General features: G+C 36.2%; 3 protein-coding genes across 3 annotated transcripts in view; 1 reads left to right on the forward strand and 2 right to left on the reverse strand.

The window, feature by feature from the left end:
• The window catches only part of LOC126747414 (single insulin-like growth factor-binding domain protein-2), a 34740-nt gene extending 26787 nt beyond the window's left edge, over positions 1–7953 (reverse strand). The window contains exon 1 of the mRNA XM_050455993.1: positions 7590–7953. Within this exon, the coding sequence (XP_050311950.1) occupies positions 7590–7741 (152 nt within the window). The 5' untranslated portion in view covers positions 7742–7953. The remainder of the gene's footprint in view (positions 1–7589) is intronic.
• Positions 7954–10108: 2155 nt separating this feature from the next.
• Positions 10109–15884, reverse strand: LOC126747469 (bifunctional 3'-phosphoadenosine 5'-phosphosulfate synthase). The gene is made up of 8 exons (XM_050456133.1): positions 15561–15884; positions 14731–15389; positions 11660–11814; positions 11484–11596; positions 11261–11381; positions 10851–11200; positions 10611–10736; positions 10109–10550 (listed from the first exon to the last, which is right to left on the reverse strand). The coding sequence occupies exons 1-8, from the start codon at positions 15703–15705 to the stop codon at positions 10321–10323; spliced, it is 1899 nt and encodes a 632-aa protein (XP_050312090.1). The 5' UTR covers positions 15706–15884; the 3' UTR covers positions 10109–10320.
• A 2334-nt stretch (positions 15885–18218) lies between these two features.
• LOC126747552 (UDP-glucosyltransferase 2-like) lies at positions 18219–20055 on the forward strand. The gene is made up of 5 exons (XM_050456274.1): positions 18219–18515; positions 18572–19149; positions 19206–19428; positions 19477–19696; positions 19752–20055. Exons 1-5 carry the CDS (start codon positions 18269–18271, stop codon positions 20029–20031), a joined length of 1548 nt encoding a protein of 515 aa, XP_050312231.1. The 5' UTR covers positions 18219–18268; the 3' UTR covers positions 20032–20055.
• Positions 20056–20069: the final 14 nt, after the last annotated feature.

A 20069-nucleotide genomic window follows, 5' to 3' on the forward strand; every position in this document is an offset into this window, starting at 1 on the left:
GTTGGATTCAAAATGCCGAAACTAAGATAAGACCGTTGCAATTTTCCCGATAGCTCCCATAGAAGCCAAGATATCAGCCTTCAAAGTTTGGGTTATTTCGTTTTTCGGGTATACCCCCCCGTATCGATTTTTTTCAGAAATTTTTTTTTTTTCGAATCCAAACTCACTATACCAGCGGATTGTTCTCATCAAGTAGATCACGAAAATACCGGGTTATAACAGGATTCGATCAGAAATAAGGGAATGAGAGCATTTTAAAAATTCGGAAATTGTCACTTTTTGACCTCGTTTTTGAGGCCAAAAATGGGCATCAAAAATGCCATATCTCGGCTATCGTAAAAGCGGCGACCTTGCGGATGGTCTCGTTGGATTCAGAAGGACGAAACTAAGACAAAACCGTTGCAATTTTCCCGATAGCTCCCATAGAAGTCAAGATATCGGCCTTCAAAGTTTGGGTTTTTTCATTTTTCGGGTATACCCCCCCGTTTCGATTTTTTTCAGAAAAATATTTTTTTTTCGAATTCGAACTAACTATACCAGTGGCTTGTTCACATCACCTACATCACGAAAATACCGGGTTATAACAAGATTCCACCAGAACTAAAGGAATGAGAGCATTTTGAAAATTCGGAAAAGGTCATTTTTTACCTCGTTATTGAGCCCAAAAAGGCTAACATACTAGCTATAACCTTGCAAATGGTCTCGTTGGATTCAGAAGGACGAAACTAAGACAAAACCGTTGGAATTTTCCCGATAGCTCTCATAGAAGCCCAGATATCGACCTTCAAAGTATGGGTTTTTTTATTTTTCGGGTATACTCTTCCATATCGAATTTTTTACTAAAAATTTTCCCAATTTTGCACCCATTAAGAAAATGTATCCAAAACTGGTCCAAATATGTGTCCATTATGGAACAAATAATGGATTCCAAATGTACGTCTAAGAGTGTGTCGTTCTACTATCCCTTGGACATCCACTGGATCATTTTTGGTTGTCTGTAGGATAGACAGTATATCCAAAAGGGGACAGCAATGGTTTAACATGCCACTATGCAAGTCTGAAAATTCTAGCTCAGCTAGTTTCATTGGAAAAACTAGGAGACTTTTGAAAGCCACCTTTATGGTTAATTTAATTATTTTAACCACACTAACATAGACCGTCCTCAAATACCTCGTCGTAGCTCAAAAACTAATCAAAAATATTTTGAAAAATTGTACAGTTCTGTGGAGGGGACGCTAGAGCGCACGCCACTGTGCAAGTTTAGAAACTCTAAGCCAGCTAGTTTTCTTGTAAGAGCTAGGAAACTTTCTGAAACCGCCACACCGAATAATTTAACGAGTATAAGATAGCCGCCTTTGCAAATCTGTCCGTATCTCAAAAATGATTTGATAAATCTTGAAGTTACTTCTGAAGGACACATGAGCGCACGCTACTGTTCTATTTTTAAAATTATAGTCTTAAGAGTATTACTAAAAAATGGGGGAATTTTAAGGAAACATTACACCAAGGTCATTGCCTTGGATGTTTAAAAAAAAGAGGGTTCAGAGGGTCAAAGCTGTTATTCAATTAAGTTTCGTGTATTATTTCTGCATATTTATGAGACAAATTAAATTTTCTCAGCCCTACTGCAAGTAATACTTGAACTCATTTTTAAATTAAAGAAAAAGACCCGGTGACACACATGAAAATCTGAACCGCGGCCAAAAATGATTATTTAACGTGTAACGAGGGAATCTACATAAAAGCTGATATTTTATGCGCATGCAATTTTCCCAAATGGAAAACGGAACGGAGAAAAGGGAAAAAAATGGATCGGGCGCTCTCCCATTTTTCTAATTTAACAATAAAAAAAAATCACCCGGTATAAAATCTGAGGGAAAAAAACACGTGTTTATATTTCATTTATAAAACTAACATTTTGCATATTTCTACGGCCCCCTACTACTGCCCTTTTCCGCCCCATTTTCTAAAAACAATTCGTTACACACGGTGATTGTTTTCGGTTAAAATTAATGCGTTTCCGCTGTTTTTCAGTTATATCGAATATTAATAATGCACCCCATTAATTTAGCCCTTGCGGGAATAATATTCGGGAGGGTTTTTTTTATAGTGGCGTTATTATTCACCACAATGTAATTTGTGGTGAACTGCCTGGAAGAAATTTACAATTACACTCTCCTAACGGTTTTTTAAAGCCGTATGGAGGACTGAACGGTATGCATCTACACCCATAATAAACCCCCTGAACTTTCTCGGCTTTAATATAAAAACGATCTGAATATCAAAAAAAAATAAAACGAGCTCGCTAAAGTCAACGTCTGTCGCACAGTAGCTCCATTTTATTCCCTTCTACCTGGAATTACGCGAAGCTGCGGATAAAATTGTCATACTGTAGCGACACGTCACGTCCGGCAGTTGACAAGCTAATTTGTTTCGTCGCTGTACAGTAAATTCAATTTTCAAACCCCCCCCTCAGCCCCCCAAAAGGCAAAAAAAAAAATGAAAGTTTTATTTGGGGGCTTAAAAGTTAACAGGCCATTTCGCCCCTGGATAAACCGGCTCCATCCCCCCCTTAATGACCGGTTTGTTATCTTAGGTTGCGGCCGCCCTTTTTATCTCGTGCCCCCCACCGTGTACCGGGAGGGATGTTTGTTCTACCCTTAATTGCTTCGACGTTTTAAAAACGGTTTGACCGCGATCATTTGCTGCTACATCCAGATAATGTTTCCGGAAAAGGCGGGATCTGGTGTGGCGTTAACGAGCACAGATAACCGAACCTCCTCGACTATGATAGTTACCTAACCGCGGAACTTCCCTCGAAGTTAAATTAAAACGCTCGCTAAAGGGACTTGTGTCGTGCACTTCGTTTTGAGGGAAGTTTCCACTTTTTGAACTGACAAGTCGGTTAATGTATGTATACGGTGCAGCGTCAAAGTTTAACCGGGGAATGTACCTCGTATCCGTTTGGGTTCTGCTCGGAATTATTATCTGAAGTTTGTGCGGAAAGGAAGACGTCTCTTAGGGACGTGTTCGGGGTATCTTTTTCGGGTTTGCGCACTCAAAGTCAAGACCAAAACGGGTTTTCTAGATTTATGGGATAAGATGGAAAAGTATAAGTTTCCAGGCAAGCCTCCGCTAGAAAGCTACTATGATAGTCAAAGATCTGATTCTCTAGTTCAAAAGTTTATCGAGTATCTATCTGTTATTCATGCAAATTAGTATGATTATATAAGAAATGTTTAAAATCGCATACTAGATGTGGTTGTTGGCTAAGAGCAATTTAATGTATCTAAAAGATGCCTTCCATCCCCCATTAAATATTTCGGTTTGACTTCAGCAAAGGAAGCATAAGAAAGAACTACAAAACAATAATGTTAGGTGTAACTTTAAAAGAAGCAATTATATCTTTTTATATGAAATTTTTAGGCAAACTGATTGGAGGTTTTTAGATGTATATAAAGACGTTAGTAGTGCCGTCGAATTTTTTTTTGATGCTAAATTATATGAAATTCTTAACTTGTGTACACCCAAAAATAGAACTTCTCCTAAAAATACCTGGTATGGTTTAACAGGTCCATAATTAAAAAGGTAAAAAGTAAAAATAGAATATGAAAGAGATATAAAAATTAAGGAGATGAAAAATGCGTACAAATCTACGTTGATGATATAAGTCGTTTTGGACTTTTTTAATTCCAAGAAAAGCTCGGTTCATATCCCTAACTCAATGTATCTTTCTAATGAAGTATTTAATGATAGAAATGAAATTTGTGATGCTTTTGCCTTTAAACATTTGAGACACTTTACTCAAATGGTGTTGGTACCAACCCCAACATTCCATATAATATTAGTGTTCGTGAACCAGTGGTAATTATTCAGGTTGATAAATATACCGATAGTTTTAATTTAAAAATTGTATTTTTGAACGTAGATAATGAAAAGTTGTCTAGAACCAAAAAAAAATTATTATCTTAAAAAAAAATAATTTTTACTTATTTGCGATAAAAAATAGCACCTACTACTGTAATTTTCATAGCGATACTTCTTGCTTTTGAGAAATAAAATAGGGTTTTTTCACGTTTTACTCGTTACTAAAACCTTATGTGTGGAAAGTATAGATATAAAAAAGTACATTTTTCTTCTTTTGTCAGACAATTTTTTCTGAAAAAAAAAGGTTTTTCATTATCCCTACCCTGTACCCCCCCACCCACCCCACACAACTTACCAGTAAGAAATTGTCTTGACAAATCATTGTTTTCCAAAAGAAATACGCATGAATAACAACTGGTTTCGTCGTGAATATCTAATCTAATAACACAGTTTGTTGATTTAAACTTTATATAATTATATATAATAATTATTATTTAATACAAAAACAGTGCTATTAGATTGGATATTATTAACGAAAAATGGTGAATTTTTAAAAGAATTTCTTACTGGGAAAATGTTTGGGGTGGGTGGGGGGGCAAGGGTTGTGCTGATAAAAAAACAATGTTTTTGCAGAAAATATAAATTTAATATTTAATTTAATAACACTGTTTATTTAAATTGAATAGAAGTTTATATATAAATATTTAGTATAAAAATAGCGTTATTAGATTGGGATAATATGGACGAAAAACAGTAATTTTTCAAAAGAATTTCATGAAATATTTGAGGTGTAGTAGTCGCGTTTAAAAACTAGTTATGTAAATTTCACGACAATTTTTTTAAATGCCGAAATTTTCTCCCTTTTATAAATAGAATCGTATATGATATACGTATAATTAATAAATATATCTTGACCACATCCGGTTGATAAAAATACCAAAACCAAAAATGCACTAAAAAATCGTTGAATATAATATATGATGTGTTGCTTGATTTATCAATGAAAAATCGAACGAATCGAATTTAACGACTGTTACCCAAGAGATCACTGATGCTGTGAATCTTCGAGAACAAATTGATTTTTATACACACTGACTTTGAAAAAGCTTTCGACGGAGTTCCTTCTGGAATATTATTTGATAAATTAAAATATGAATTTGGATTGTTATCGTGAAAATTTAATAGTTTTTTACGGGATATCTTTGTGAATTTATTCCAACATGTGGTGTACCTCAGGGTTCCAATTTTTGAGTCCCTTATACTCCAACTTTTGAGTTTTGAGTTTTTTACAACTTTTGAGTCCCTTATTTATAAATAGTATTACAAAAGTTTTAAGAAAATCAATAGGCTTATTGTTTGCCTACACAAAGAGCCTTGCCGACTGTTTTTTTTGAAAAGATTTAGATAGGGTAATTCAGTAATCAATCGAGAATAAAATATACTTTAATATATATAGATAAATGTATTGTCCTTGCATATCATAGGAAAGAAAACAGGATCATGTATACCAATTCGAATTAAATAATGTGTTGCTAAACGCGTCATTGAGGTTGCTAACTTAGGATTTATAATTGATCATAAACTAACATTTATACCTCATTATAAATACATTACAAATAAAGCATCTCAAATGTATGGGTTCATCGTAAGACATACTAAAGAGTTCTATAATGCAGCATGTTAGAGAAAACAAACTTCAATTGAGTTATGTAATATTTACAACATGGAGTCATTTGAGAGAGGTAGATTCAATTTTACTGTGGTGTATCTGTTTAAATTGCTAAAGGGCCTTATTGATGATCCTCTATTCTTAATTCAGTATGTGTAACCTCTATAATAAAATACACGATAAAATCGACTTATTTAGTCTTACTTTACTCCAACTAAAAAGAATTTTAAGAGCAATGTAATTAGTTTATAGTTAAGTGAAATAATTTAGACGTAGGATTGTAAATTGAATTAGGATTAGTTAACCAGTGTAATAGAATCTATAAAATGCAAATAAATAATTAGTGAAACATTATTAAAAAGGGCACTATACGAGATATACGTTTGAAATCTAAATAAAACACGAAAATATTTACAAATCTTTTTTATTGGTTCTCAATGTAGAAAAGACCTTGAAATATAGTTTTTTTCAAATTTCCAAAAAGGAACAGGTATACAAAAACTACACTGAAAAAATACACAAAAATCCTAATAAAGAATTCCTAAAATATCCAATAATTTTTTTTTGGCCTTATACATATAGCTATTTACCTTTTTCTTATTTTTTGTCTTTGGATTTTGTACCTATTCCGATAAAGGTATATTCAGGTATTATATTAATATTCATACCAGCAAACCAATTTTTTTCTTGTCTTCCTAACGAATCATAATTTAGATCTTAAATTATAGTTACACCTTTGAAGTACACAATTATTCACTAAAATCGTCGTACAAACTGGATAAAGTGAAATAACAAAAACGTACTGTTATCTTACAGACTTAAATATTAATAAATATCGAATAACTACTAATAAACAACAAACACAACACTCGTAAACAGTCAGAGCATGTGAAAGCAAAAGAAATTAAAAAAAAAACCAACATAGGTTAGGTTAGGTCAAGTTTGAGGTAAGAATTAATTAATTTTGATTTAATTTGATCTTTAATTATTAAGATATCTTTTACTCGTCTTAAGATATTAGTTGGCGTTATTTAAATATTTTATTTATTTTACCTCATATACATAAATATAATGCATAACATAGACATGCAAAATTATGCACCTAAATAACCGAATATCTGCATGTGCTCCTGACTGTTTTTACGGGAAAAAAAATTAATAAAGTATACCCTAACCATTACAAAAATAAAGAGCCACAATAACAAAACATATACAAATCCTACCCCCAACCCTAACTCACTTTCACAAAAATCTAACCTAGATGAAGAGTTCTTTAAGTTTTGTTCTATTATTCTATTTTTTAAATGTTTCGAACCTAAAACACTCTTGAGGTTGTTTGGAATTAAATTAAACATTTTTGGTGCAAGATAGGTTTAAAGATCTCTTGTTCAAATTTGTGTTAATTTTTTGAGTAACCAAGTGTTTGTTTACGCAATTTCTGGTATTATAAGAATGCATTACGTAGTTATTTTTTTTAATAAAGCCCCGAACACATAGATTAATCGAACATCAAAAATGTTGCTGGAGTATAATAGATTTGTTGAGTAGAGCTTATTCTTTTCAAACACAACTTTTAAAATATAGTTCTGCACTACGGAATTTAAGACAGCCTCCTCATACAACAATACTATATCAAATATAATAAATCTTAAAGATGTTCTGTGCTATATAGGTTTGGATTAACTTTTGCCTGAAAAAAAAACTAAAAAATCATCTAAGACATCTTTATCATAATAACTCTTTAAAAGTGGCTTCAATTAAACGTAAAACCGGAAAAACTCCGGAGGAAAACTCCGCCTCCCGCCATAACTTCAAATTGCAAAACTGTTAAAACTTAAGAAGCGGAAGTTTTCTGCGATGGAAACTTAAGACGAAATTCGAGTCGCGGTTTCCGCTCAAGAACCGAACTTGAATTAAATCGTTTTTCGACAATTAAAAACTCTCCCTTGAGAGGGGGGATGAATGCGATTGTTCGTCTAAGAAACTTCCGTTTAAATTTGCCAAGGGCTTATAAGGGAACATTTAGTTGGTTAAGGGGGTGGAAAATACTCACTTGCAAGGGTCCCAAACGACCACCCCCAGGCCGGGACAGTCCACCTCGTTGACGATTTCGCACTCCCTGGTATCACAAACACACGCTGGCGTGGACAGTCCGCCACAAAAAGCCACCAGAGCGACGAACGCGATCACAAACACACTGTGCATAATTATGTGGACACAATTTTCTTTTTTTTTTTGATTTTCCTCCGAGGTGATGAGGCGGCGAGTGAGAGTTTTTCCAGAGAAAGAGAGAAAAAAAACAAACGGGGACTACATCATATGCGGTGCGAAAAGTACACTTTTCGCACTACTAGATCGCGTGAATATCGAACGTGGGATAGACGGGGGATGCAAAAGGGCGGCTGTCCGGTGGTGAGAGTGCGTCACGACTGACTGACACGCTCCTCGTCGGCTCTTACGGCTGGGAAAAAGCTGAGGGGTCGCGCGCACGCGTTTTGAACTTTTGTTTAAATTATTCTTAATTAACAGTTGGAGTGAAGGAAACTCTAGGGGCCCCAGAGAAGATCCGAGTTGACTGGAAAAGCTCTGCCGAAGACCCTATTTGCCTCTCAAAGTCCATAAATTAAATTCCTATTTATTAGAAGGGAAAAACTTGTGAAGGGGGGGTTCAAGGGGGTGATACTGTTACCTGGACGTCCATTAGCCTTCTATGATTTTTTTATATAGAAAAAGAAAAAACAAATTGGTTTCCATGAAATTTTTGAAAATCCTCCAAAATTTATTCTTCAATTTTTTATGTTAATTAAATTTTTAGTAACGAAAAAGTTAGTCTATGAGCGCCATTTTGGAAGAAAATTTGCCACCTATACTAGAAACAACTGATGAAGAATCTAGGTCCAACGAGATATGGCTCCCACAGGACTCCGAACCAGTAATAATAGTTTCTGATTAAATTTCGCTTCTTAAAGTGCACTTTTTGAGCTGCGGGACCGATTCCGGAGAAACTGACCGGAGCGATTTGCCTGAAACTGGTGGAAATGGAAATCCCTTTAAAATCGGCCGTATGCAAGTGGAGTTCTCGCGTGATAAATTAATTAAGATTTTGCGCGGACCTTGCAGTACTCAAATGGCTCTCAAAGGTGAACCGTTTGAGTTCAAATGACGAGAGTTTCGTGAGATTGTTCTATATAAATGCAGCTTGGTTTTTTATTTAAGGCATTTTTTTCTAATACAATTCTTTTATATAGAAAATTGCCTTAAAAAATATTTTTTTAACATAATGAAACACTTTACAAACACCATTTAAACGATTGTTCTTCAAATTTTTATAGGCCCTGCTTAAAGGAAAGTTAGTAATTATATAAGCATCGATAGAACAATAGTTAGGAAGATAAAAGGCCTTCGTAGTCATGGTAAACTCAGCAATAAAAATAAAATGTTTATAAAGTTCATACATGATTTTAAAGCAAAATGGCCACCATAAGAAAAAAAGAACCATTATTATCGTTAAATATATATTTATTCAACGATTTTTTAATAAATTTTTGGTTTTGGTATATTTATCAACCGTACATGGTCAAGGTATATTAAATTATAATAATATATTATATTTAACTATCTTTTATAGTTTTCAAGATACCCATACATGTGTATCCAATTTAGGCAACACTGTATATGTAAAAAATTAAATACAGACGAATAAATGCGATGAAAAAACTTCTTCAAAAAAAGTTTGAACCCTCTAGCGCAGCTAGTTTCACTACGAAAAACTAGGAAACTTTCTAAAGTCACTATACCGATTAATTTAATTTTTTTAGTCCTATGATTTTTTCCATAAAATCAATATGAAGTCCCAAGTCCCAAAAACAAAATGGTTTCCATGAAACTCCTGGAAAACCTCGAAAATTCAATATTGAATTGTCGAAACAGTGGGCTGCCAAGGCAGTTACGCTAGCCAGAGCACCGTCCACTTTCCTCACAAGGTGGTGTAGGGCCAGGTCCGTGGATTTGCCCGCCTGATAGGCGTATTGGTGCACATGCAGTGGTTTTTTGACCAGGATGCTCTCCTTAAGGTACCGATCAATCAGCCTCTACATCGCCTTCAGCATAAAGCTGGTAAGGCTGATAGGTCGGTACGATTTAGGATCTGTAAAATCGCTTTCACTTGACGCCATAACTTTGGCACGTAGCCCTGAGCAAGGGACGTCCTGAATAGTCTGACTATGTGTGGGGTTAGTACTTCTAACCCGTTGTGCAAAAGGCACGGATATAATCCATCAATGCCCGGAGATTTGAAGGGAGGGAATGTCTTGATTGCCCATTTCACCCTCTCGTAGGTAATTATTCTTCTTGCAGTCTCGAACTCTAAGCGAATCGAAGCCCGAGAACAGATAGGAGGATCGAGAGATGAGTTGGAGTCTGGGAAGTGAGTGTGCAAATTCAATATTATATTTTTTTATTTTAAATAAATCTTTGGTAATAAAATAATAAATCTATGAGCGCCATTTTGTGTGTGTGTCGCGAACTAGGAACAAGATGGCTGAAACAGGACCTCCGAATACAACAACAAAATTGGCATATAAATAATTTTCATATATTATAACAATCATAATATACAACTCTTAAAACTTAATATTATTGGTTACACGTGGAATGAAACAACAAATAACAAAAATACATAAAAAGTGAGTACATATATGTAAAAAAAATGAAATACTGACAAGCAAATGCGCGGGAAAAAAGTCACCCTTTCGAGCCCTTACACCCTCCCCACACCAAAAAATTCAATAATTTTTCCCGCTCAAACCCTGATAGTACCCGCTCAGGACCTCCCAGGCCTTCGGTGACATGAACCCTTCGGGGGGTTCCTCCCCGTTACGTGCCAAAGTACGCATCTTCGTCCCGGAAATAAATTCGAAGTCCCCCTTACGTCCCTGATCGAAAAAGCTCATTTTCTTGTGTCGCAAATCGTAGGCGGCCACCCTAAAAGGGATGATTTCCAAGTTGGTGAGTCCTAAAAAACAAAAAAATTATCCCGAGGGGTGTTTTTTAACAATTAACAATCGGAAGGTACCGGGGGCCATCTTTAGTACCCTTCCGCCGTGGGTGACATCATAGAGGTTCCCGTCCGGGCTAGCCTCTTTCCCCAGGGGGTGCGGTAACCCCGCGGGGTCTCGCCCCACGATGTAGAAGTTCGCCCCTAAAACGATTCGCCATTAGATGCCGAAGGAATTTATATAGATCGATAAGGAGTGTCTTATCGAGCAAAATTTCAAAAAACCCCGCCAAAAACCCTTCTTCTTCTTCTTCTCACCAGCGTTCATCCTAGCCTTTGCGTGCCATTGAACCTCAGTAGGGCCGGCGTACATCATAGGGCTGGGAAATATCGCCAAAACGGTCGTTTCCCTATCGATTAATCCGTCCTCCATGACGGCCATGTGCTGGTGTATCCTCACCGGTAAGGGTACGTCGTCGTCCTTAGTCCAACCTCCCAGTGGGTGCAACAGAAGTACCGGCTTGTTGTAGCCTCTCTCTTGCAATTGACGTTTCGTGTCGTTCATTAAGAGTGCGTGGCCGTTATGGATGGGGTTGCGAAGCTGAAAAGCGAACACCACGTCCGCCCCCATTTGTTTGAATTTTTTACGAAGCTCGTTCGGGGTCAACCTGAACAAAACGAGGGGGAAATTTCTCACACTCTGGAGGGCGACGTTTCGGTTTTATTACCTGAACTCGTCAAGACCGTCGCCCCATTGTACGCGCTTCAATACCTCTAACTCGCCCCCCACCAACCAATCGCCGCCCTCTATGATCATTTTTATGTAGGGGTGATCTTTGTTTGTCGTACCTGATGGGGTAATTCTCTTTGAAATTATAAGAAATTCGATGGATCAAATTTCTTAAAATTTCAGTGTGTATAAACCGAGTGAAAACGCTTTCATTGCCTTACCGAACTGCCTGGCGGCCCGCTCTTCCTTCCGGTGCCAATAAAATTCCGGTTTTCGCAAGATGGCGTAACAGTTTTGTTTATAATATAAAGCCAGGGCCGAACTGTCTTGCAATCTATAAAAAAGTTTGCCTACTCCTTTTATCTTTAAGGCAAACCTACCGAATCCAGTACATTACCTGTCCTTGTCCAGTGTACTGAGCGGCAACACGATCGGCACACTTTGGTTGACCGGGTTGCCGTCTTGGAACAGACAGTTGAAATGTATCGTCTGCAAAAATTCCTGCTCCCTCATAAAGCCTTTTAGGGGATACGCCCAACCCTCGCTTAGGACCTATCGAAATGTCAAATTTGTTTTTTTTTGACAGGACAAAATGGTGGAACTTTCAAAGATGGCTGACAATGAGAAGCACGAAGAAGCAAAATGAGTATGCATGACGTAAAGGAAAAATTATTTTAGCAACTTATTAAAATAACATGCGAGGAAAGTGACCAAACCGAAGACGATAGTAGCTGACATAGGGGTAAAATAACCTAAAAACCCAATTTGGTAAAATAAATAATGAATAACTAAAAATAAAGCTAGCTGACTAAAAAATAAAGGACAAAATAAATTACTATACACTGTTAAACTCATTTTAATAAAATAACATTTAAAAGTATATGAAAATTTATTGTACTCAGTATATTAGGTTAGTACTTTAAAGCCAAATTTCTCAAGAACTACTTGAGGTAATTTAATGTAACCACTTGCGGAATATTCTCAGAACATTCCCCTAAGAAGCCTATTAAGAGAGATTTTATTTTTGAAAAAAATGTTGAAAAGAGAAGTGATTTTTTGAAAAATTCACGGATTTACCCCATTCTATTTATGGAATTAAGATGTTGTAATAGGAATTAATTTTTTTTGACTTTCCTATAGGAAATAGAGACTTTTGTCATGAGAGTTTTTTAATTGCCTATTCATGAGCAATACAACGCAAAAAAAAATTTTAAAATCGGTTAATTTTTGAAAATTCTCAATTTTCACAACCAGTTTTGGCCTAAAATCAAAAAATTGCAATAACTCCGTTCCTGTTCGTTTTTTGAAAAAATACGTAAAATACTTTTCGTTTCGGGCTTAAAAAAGACATCCATTGCAAGATTAAAAAAAAATAAATTTTCCATAAATTTCGAGAAAATAGACTTTTTTTGATTTGAGGTTTTTCATGATTTTCTCCCACTGTATCAAAAATAAAATTAAAATTTTTTTTTCTAGAGATAGTCCTTGTTTTTCTGAACAACTTTTATTTAAACTACTTTTTTCTCAGACCCACAGATTTTCCTTAAAAAAATTAAAAGTGATTTTTAATGGAAAATCATGGGTGTACCCCTATCGATTTCTGTACTGCAGGTTTTTATTTTTTCTTGGCTTTCCTATAAAAAATAGAGACTTTTGTCATAAGAGTTTTTTGATTTCTTATTCATGAGCAATACAGTAAAAAAAAAAATTTCAAAATCGGTTAATTTTTGAAAATTCTCAATTTTCACAACCAGTTTTGACCAAAAATCAAAAAATTGCAATAACTCCGTTCCTGTTCGTTTTTTGAAAAAATACGTAAAATACTTTTCGTTTAAGACTAAAAAAAGACATCCACTGCGAGAACAAAAAAAATTAAATTTCCCATAAACTTCGAGAAAATAGACTTTTTTGCATTTGAGGTTTTTCATGATTTTCTCCCACTGTATCGAAAATAAAATTAAAATTTCTTTTTCCAGAGATAGTCCTTGTTTTTCAGAACAACTTTCATTCAAACCGCTTTTTTCTCAGACTCACAGATTTCCCTTAAAAAAATTAAAAGTGATTTTTAATGGAAAATCATGGGTGTACCCCTATCGATTTCTGTACTGCAGGTTTTTATTTTTTCTTGGCTTTCCTATAAAAAATAGAGACTTTTGTCATAAGAGTTTATTGATTTTCTTTTCATGAGCAATACAGTGAAAAAAAAAAATTCAAAATCGGTTAATTTTTGAAAATTCTCAAATTTCACAACCAGTTTTTGCCAAAAATCAAAAAATTGCAATAACTCTGTTCCTGTTCGTTTTTTGAAAAAATACGTAAAATACTTTTCGTTTAGGACTAAAAAAAGATATCCACTGCAAGAATGAAAAAAATTAAATTTCCCATAAATTTCGAGAAAATAGACTTTTTTGCATTTGAGGTTTTTCATGATTTTCTCCCACTGTACAAAAAATAAAATTAAAATTTCTTTTTCCAGAGATAGTCCTTGTTTTTCTGAACAACTTTTATTTAAACCACTTTTTTCCCAGACCCACAGATTTCCCTTAAAAAAATTAAAAGTGATTTTTAATGGAAAATCATGGGTGTACGTACCCCTATCGATTTCTGTACTGCAGATTTTTATTTTTTTTTGGCTTTCCTATAAAAAATAGAGACTTTTGTCATAAGAGTTTATTGATTTTCTTTTCATGAGCAATACAGTGAAAAAAAAAATTCAAAATCGGTTAATTTTTGAAAATTCTCAAATTTCACAACCAGTTTTTGCCAAAAATCAAAAAATTGCAATAACTCTGTTCCTGTTCGTTTTTCGAAAAAATACGTAAAATACTTTTCGATTAAGGCTAAAAAAATACATCCAATGCGAGAATAAAAAAAATTAAATTTCCCATAAATTTCGAGAAAATAGACTTTTTTTGATTTCAGGTTTTTCATGATTTTCTCCCACTGTATCGAAAATAAAATTAAAATTTCTTTTTCCAGAGATAGTCCTTGTTTTTCTAAACAACTTTCATTTAAACCACTTTTTTCTTAGACCCATAGATTTCCCTTAAAAAAATTAAAAGTGATTTTTAATGGAAAATCATAGGTGTACCCCTATTGATTTCTGTTTTGGCCAAAAATCAAAAAATTGCAATAATTCCTTTCCTGTCCGTTTTTGGAAAAAAAGCGTAAAATACTTTTCGTTTAAGGCTAAAAAAATACATCCAATGCAAGAATAAAAATAATTAAATTTCCCATAAATTTTGAGAAAATAAACTTTTTTATATAAAAATTGACTTTTTCATAATAAAAAAGAGGAAAAACACCATATAATTAACACATATACAAATAATGCAATAAAAGCTGAAAGCATGCATATAAATGATTAATTAGAGAGAAAGGCACCATCAGGCTGACACCAAAAAGAAATCTATATTTATTATACACTGCTCCCACAAATAAAAAAAAAAAAAAAAAAAATTCACTAACCTGTAACCACTGCAAATCCAAAGTATTTATTTCCAGTTTGGGTAAGCTTAAAGCCTCCTCTTCGGCAGCCCCTAGTCTATACTGGGGCACAAACAACTCGGGCACATTATCACTCGCCTCTTGCATATGTGGAATAATTCCATTCTCCCTCAACATCTCGATAACCATCTCAGTGCATTCTGCCACTGTATATTCTTTAATCCCATTAGGGGTGTGCTCGATAGTTTTCACTACAAGCTCAGGGTTGTTTGGGGTCTCATAAGGCTGATCCACCCCGGTGAGCCCCTTAATCAGCCCCTGTCTCGCTTTCTTGTACAGCCCCTTGGGGTCTCTCTTTTCACATTCCTCCAGGGGTGTATCTACGAACACCTCGAAGAAGGGCAAGTCATTTTCCGCATGAATCCGTCTGGCAACATCACGGTCTTCGGCGAAAGGTGACACGAAGCTGCACAAGCACATTTGGCCAGCGTCAGCGAATAGTTTGGCCACCTCGGCTACTCTACGGATGTTTTCCTCTCTGTCTTTCTTAGAGAAGCCGAGATCTTTATTTAGGCCATGTCTCATGTTGTCCCCATCGAGACCATAGGCTGGGATACCATGGGAGACTAGGTAGGCCTCGAGTTCAAAGGAGATGGCTGTCTTACCAGCACCAGAGAGGCCTGAGGACAAGTGAGAAACAAGTTTTTTGGAGGAATAATTGCAATAGCTTTTTATTACATAGTAGGTTTTATGTATAAAATTGTCCTACAGGGAACCCTCTGTTTTTAGGTGAAACAATTTATCTCAATTAATCTCACATAAATAAAACAAAACCTGGAGAAGTTACTTACCAGTAAACCATACAGTGCAGCCCCTGAAGCCCCTCAGGTGCCCCAGAATCTGGCCCCTTTTGGCCCTAGTGACTATATGGTCCTGTTTAATAACGTTGGTGGCCACTTGCAAGCATGTTTTCTGCTTTTTGTAAATGTTCTCCATGGTTCTTAACGTTACGATTGTGTCACAGGCGGAAATAATACTGCGAATTTATGGACTTTCACCCGAAACTGCTACGCCTTCAGTAAATAATCGTAAAAATTGTAATAATAAAAAGAGAAATTGTGTTATTGTACTCGTAATATGTTTATTTACTGGTTTGACAGATCGTGGTTATGCTTTGGAGTATCTTCGGTCAGGCGGTAGTTTCTTTAAAGTTTTCCCAGTTTTTTCGGTTCCATTTAAAGGAAATAATCGATAAAAACTCTCAAAATCGATTTAAAACTTAGGAAACTTCACCCCCAAAGGGATGTTTTATGCTTACGTTCATAAGAGGGCGTCACATGCTATGGTGAAGGCGCAATATGGTGAAACTCTTTGGGAATATCGATAAAACTGGGAATAACTTGAGGAAAATTTGGTGAAACTCTTTAATTAACTTTGGTGAAAGTTTGATGGCATTTTGGGTGGTTTTTGGGTAGGAAATTAACCTGGCTAGGTACCTAGAACTCCCTTCTTCCCTACAGCCCCTCTTGCGGAGAGTTAAAGCAAATAACTTTAATAAATTACGTTAAAAAATGTAAAAAAGGGATTCACAATTAATGTAGTGGGTCCTTCAAGGTTCAAACTTTAATTTTATGCAAAAAGAACCCAATTTTTATGGCCCTAAAGACCCTAAAGTATATTTCAAAAGTGCAGGTGTTATTCTTGTCTATGTCAGGTGGCGGCCATTTTGTCGTCCGTTTTCATGAGAAAATGGTTGACCTTTTAAACTGACATAAATCGTTCAGTTTTCCTTTACTTAAAACGGTAAAAAATTTCAAAAACGCATTCAAAATTAACGTAGAGGGTCTCTCAAGGTTGAAACTTTCATTGTATGCCATTTTTTACAAGAAAAACCCATTTTTTAAGGCTCTAAAGTACATTTCAAAAGTGCAAGTGGTATTCTTGTCTACGTCAGATGGCGGCCATTTTGTCGTCCGTTTTCATAACCAAATGGCGGACTTTTTAAACTGACATAAATCGCTCAGTTTTTCTTTACTTAAAGCAAATTACGTTAATAAAATACGGTGAAACATGTTAAAAACGCATTCAAAATTAACGCATAGAGTCCTTCCAGGTCAAAACTTTCATTGTATGCAATTTTTTACAAGAAAAACCTCATTTTTAAGGCCCTAAAGTATATTTCAAAAGTGCGAGTGGTATTCTAGTCTACGTCAGATAGCGGCCATTTTGTCTAACGTTTTCATGAGAAAATGGCGGACTTTTTAAACTGACATAAATCGTTCAGTTTTCCTTTACTTAAAACGGTAAAAAATTGCAAAAACGCATTCAAAATTAACGTAGAGGGTCTCTCAAGGTTGAAACTTTCATTGTATGCCATTTTTTACAAGAAAAACCCCTTTTTTAAGGCTCTAAAGTACATTTCAAAAGTGCAAGTGGTATTCTTGTCTATGTCAGATGGCGGCCATTTTGTCGTCCGTTTTCATAACCAAATGGCGGACTTTTTAAACTGACATAAATCGCTCAGTTTTTCTTTACTTAAAGCAAATTACGTTAATAAAATACGGTGAAACATGTTAAAAACGCATTCAAAATTAACGCATAGAGTCCTTCCAGGTCAAAACTTTCATTGTATGCAATTTTTTACAAGAAAAACCTCATTTTTAAGGCCCTAAAGTATATTTCAAAAGTGCGAGTGGTATTCTAGTCTACGTCAGATAGCGGCCATTTTGTCTAACGTTTTCATGAGAAAATGGCGGACTTTTTAAACTGACATAAATCGCCTAGTTTTTTCATTACTTACGGCAAATAACGTTAATAAATTACGGTAAACAACTGTAAAAACGTATTCAAAATTAACGTAGAGGGTCCTTCCAGGTCAAAACTTTCATTGTATGCAATGGTTTACAAAAAAAACTCATTTTTAAGGCCCTAAAGTATATTTCAAAAGTGCAAGTGGTATTCTTGTCTATGTCAGATGGCGGCCATTTTGTCGTCCGTTTTCATAACCAAATGGCGGACTTTTTAAACTGACATAAAACCCTCAGCTTTTCTTTACTTAAATCAAATAAGGTTAATAAATTATAGTAAAAAATCTGCAAACACGCATTCAAAATTAACCTAGAGGGTCCTTCCAGGTCAAAACTTTCATTGTATGCAATTTTTTACAAGAAACACCCCATTTTTAAGGCCCTAAAGTATATTTCAAAAGTGCGAGTGGTATTCTTATCTACGTCAGATGGCGGCCATTTTGTCGTCCGTTTCTAAAACAAAATGACGGGCTTTTTAAAGTGATATTAGTGGCACAATTTTTCTTTACAATATTTGCCTCAAAAGTGAAAGTGAAATAAGATTTGTGAAGCTGGTGATGATGCAGAAGGAGATCAAGAAGAAAATTACAAAACAAAGCACTAAGGACACATTCAAATTATTTGCTATACGACCTCCATTAGTACACAATCTCAAGTACCCACTCACATCAAGCTGATAACTAGCGAAGATAAGAGAGCCACCTTTGAAAAAATCGTTTCATTTCACACATACACACACACACAGAAAAAAAATGACTACAATCCTGCTGCTTATTTGCCTGTTCACGGTACATTTCACCAATGCAGCGAACATTCTGGCAATAATCCCCACGGCGTCCTTCAGCCATCAAATCCCTTTCAGACCACTATGGAAAGCGCTGGCGAGCAAAGGACACAACGTCACCCTGGTTACCACAGACCCCATGGAAAAGCAGGAAAACATCACCCAGATTGACATGAGTTACGGATACGACCACTGGAAGAAGCACAAGATCGTCGGTAAGTGGTTGTTATACTTGGACTCAGATCCGGACTATCAGGGGCCGACATTTCAGATATCGCCAGCGATAACTCGAAATCCTTTGTGGAAATGGGGGTGGCGATCCGGAGGGCCACCAACGAGACCAACGTAGCCTTCTTCCAGAGCCCCGAGGGACAAAACCTGATCCACAATCGGGACAATCGGTTCGATTTGCTGATTGTTGAGGCGCAACTGCCCGCCATGATGGTGTTTAGCTGGTGGTACCAGATTCCCTTTATAGGGGTCAGCTCGCTGGACTGTTCCCTGCAGTACCACGTGAGCATGGGCAACTTGGTGCATCCGGCGATCACTCCGGACCCCAACTTGATCCTGGAGGATATCAGGAGCATGACCCTCTGGGAGCGCATCCAAAGTTTCACTTTTATGAGCGTCTTCAGGGCGTTGCTGCATCTGTTGACCTTTCCCAACGAGCAGAAGATGCTCCAGAGCTTCTTTGGGAAGGGGGTGCCTCCTGTGCCAGAGATCCAGGATAATATGAGCATGCTTTTTGTTAGTACCAATCCGATTTTTCAAAATGTGAGGGCGCTGAGGCCCAATACCATCACTCTAGGGAATGGGATGCATTTGGGGGGCGGTGGGGAGCTCAAGAAGGTGGGTTTGGATATGGATGGAGGATATTGATTAATTGATTTTTTTTTATGGTGCAGGATGTGCGTGAGTTTTTAAATGAGGCTACAGAGGGCGCCATTTATTTCAGTTTGGGGAGTAACATTAAGGGGCGCCACCTTAACGATTCGGTTAAGGAGGCTCTTATGGGTGCGTTTTCCAAGTTGCCCTACAGGGTAATTTGGAAGATCGACCATAAGTTTAAGGTGCTGCCCCCCAACGTGATTGTTCGCAAGTGGTTCGCCTCCCAGGAAGCCATTTTAGGTAAAACATCACTTGATCTTGGTTCCATGACTGTTAAGGACTTTTTAGATCATCCGAATGTGAAGCTGTTCATCACCCAGGGGGGTCTACAGTCGATGCAGGAGGCTGTATACTTCGCCAAACCGATGATCGGCATCCCCTTCTTTGGGGATCAGCACATGAACGTGAGAAGGATGGTCCAGTTGGGTTATGGGGTGAAGCTGGACAAGGACAACATCACCCAGCTGTCCATCACTGAGGCTGTAGAAGAAGTATTAAATAATCCTCGGTTAGTACAATATTAAATGGCGAGATTTATCAGTACAATACACTACTCCCAACAGCTTTAAAGAAAAAGCTTTGGAATACAGTGCCATATTTAAGGACGTGGACATGCCTAACGTGGATAAGGCTGTATGGTGGACTGAGTACGTCATACGTCATAAAGCGGTGAGGCACTTTAGGGATCCCACCTTGGACATGCCTTTCTGGAAGAAGAACCTGCTGGATGTCGTTGGGTTCTTGCTGGTACTGTTTGGGTTAATTATTGGGGTGTTAAGCTGGATATGTCGTTGTGTAAGTAAGAGATCCATCAAGGTTTCAAAAGAGAAGAAGAAGGCTTAATTTTATAATAAATTAATTGTTTAATATGGTGTTTTCAT

Source organism: Anthonomus grandis, chromosome 19 (assembly GCF_022605725.1).
Source record: "Anthonomus grandis grandis chromosome 19, icAntGran1.3, whole genome shotgun sequence".
Taxonomy (NCBI): Eukaryota; Metazoa; Arthropoda; class Insecta; order Coleoptera; family Curculionidae; genus Anthonomus; species Anthonomus grandis.

Excerpts from the sequence above, each read along its gene's own strand:
- LOC126747469 (XM_050456133.1), bottom strand. The coding sequence starts at position 15,705 with ATGGAGAACATTTACAAAAAGCAGAAAACATGCTTGCAAGTGGCCACC. Across the intron at positions 11,597-11,659 it reads AGTACACTGGACAAGGACAG|ATTGCAAGACAGTTCGGCCC; the intron begins GTAATGTACTGG and ends ACTTTTTTATAG. Across the intron at positions 11,201-11,260 it reads GACGGTCTTGACGAGTTCAG|GTTGACCCCGAACGAGCTTC; the intron begins GTAATAAAACCG and ends CGTTTTGTTCAG.
- LOC126747552 (XM_050456274.1), top strand. The coding sequence starts at position 18,269 with ATGACTACAATCCTGCTGCTTATTTGCCTGTTCACGGTACATTTCACC. Across the intron at positions 18,516-18,571 it reads GAAGAAGCACAAGATCGTCG|ATATCGCCAGCGATAACTCG; the intron begins GTAAGTGGTTGT and ends CCGACATTTCAG. Across the intron at positions 19,429-19,476 it reads CTCCCAGGAAGCCATTTTAG|ATCATCCGAATGTGAAGCTG; the intron begins GTAAAACATCAC and ends AGGACTTTTTAG.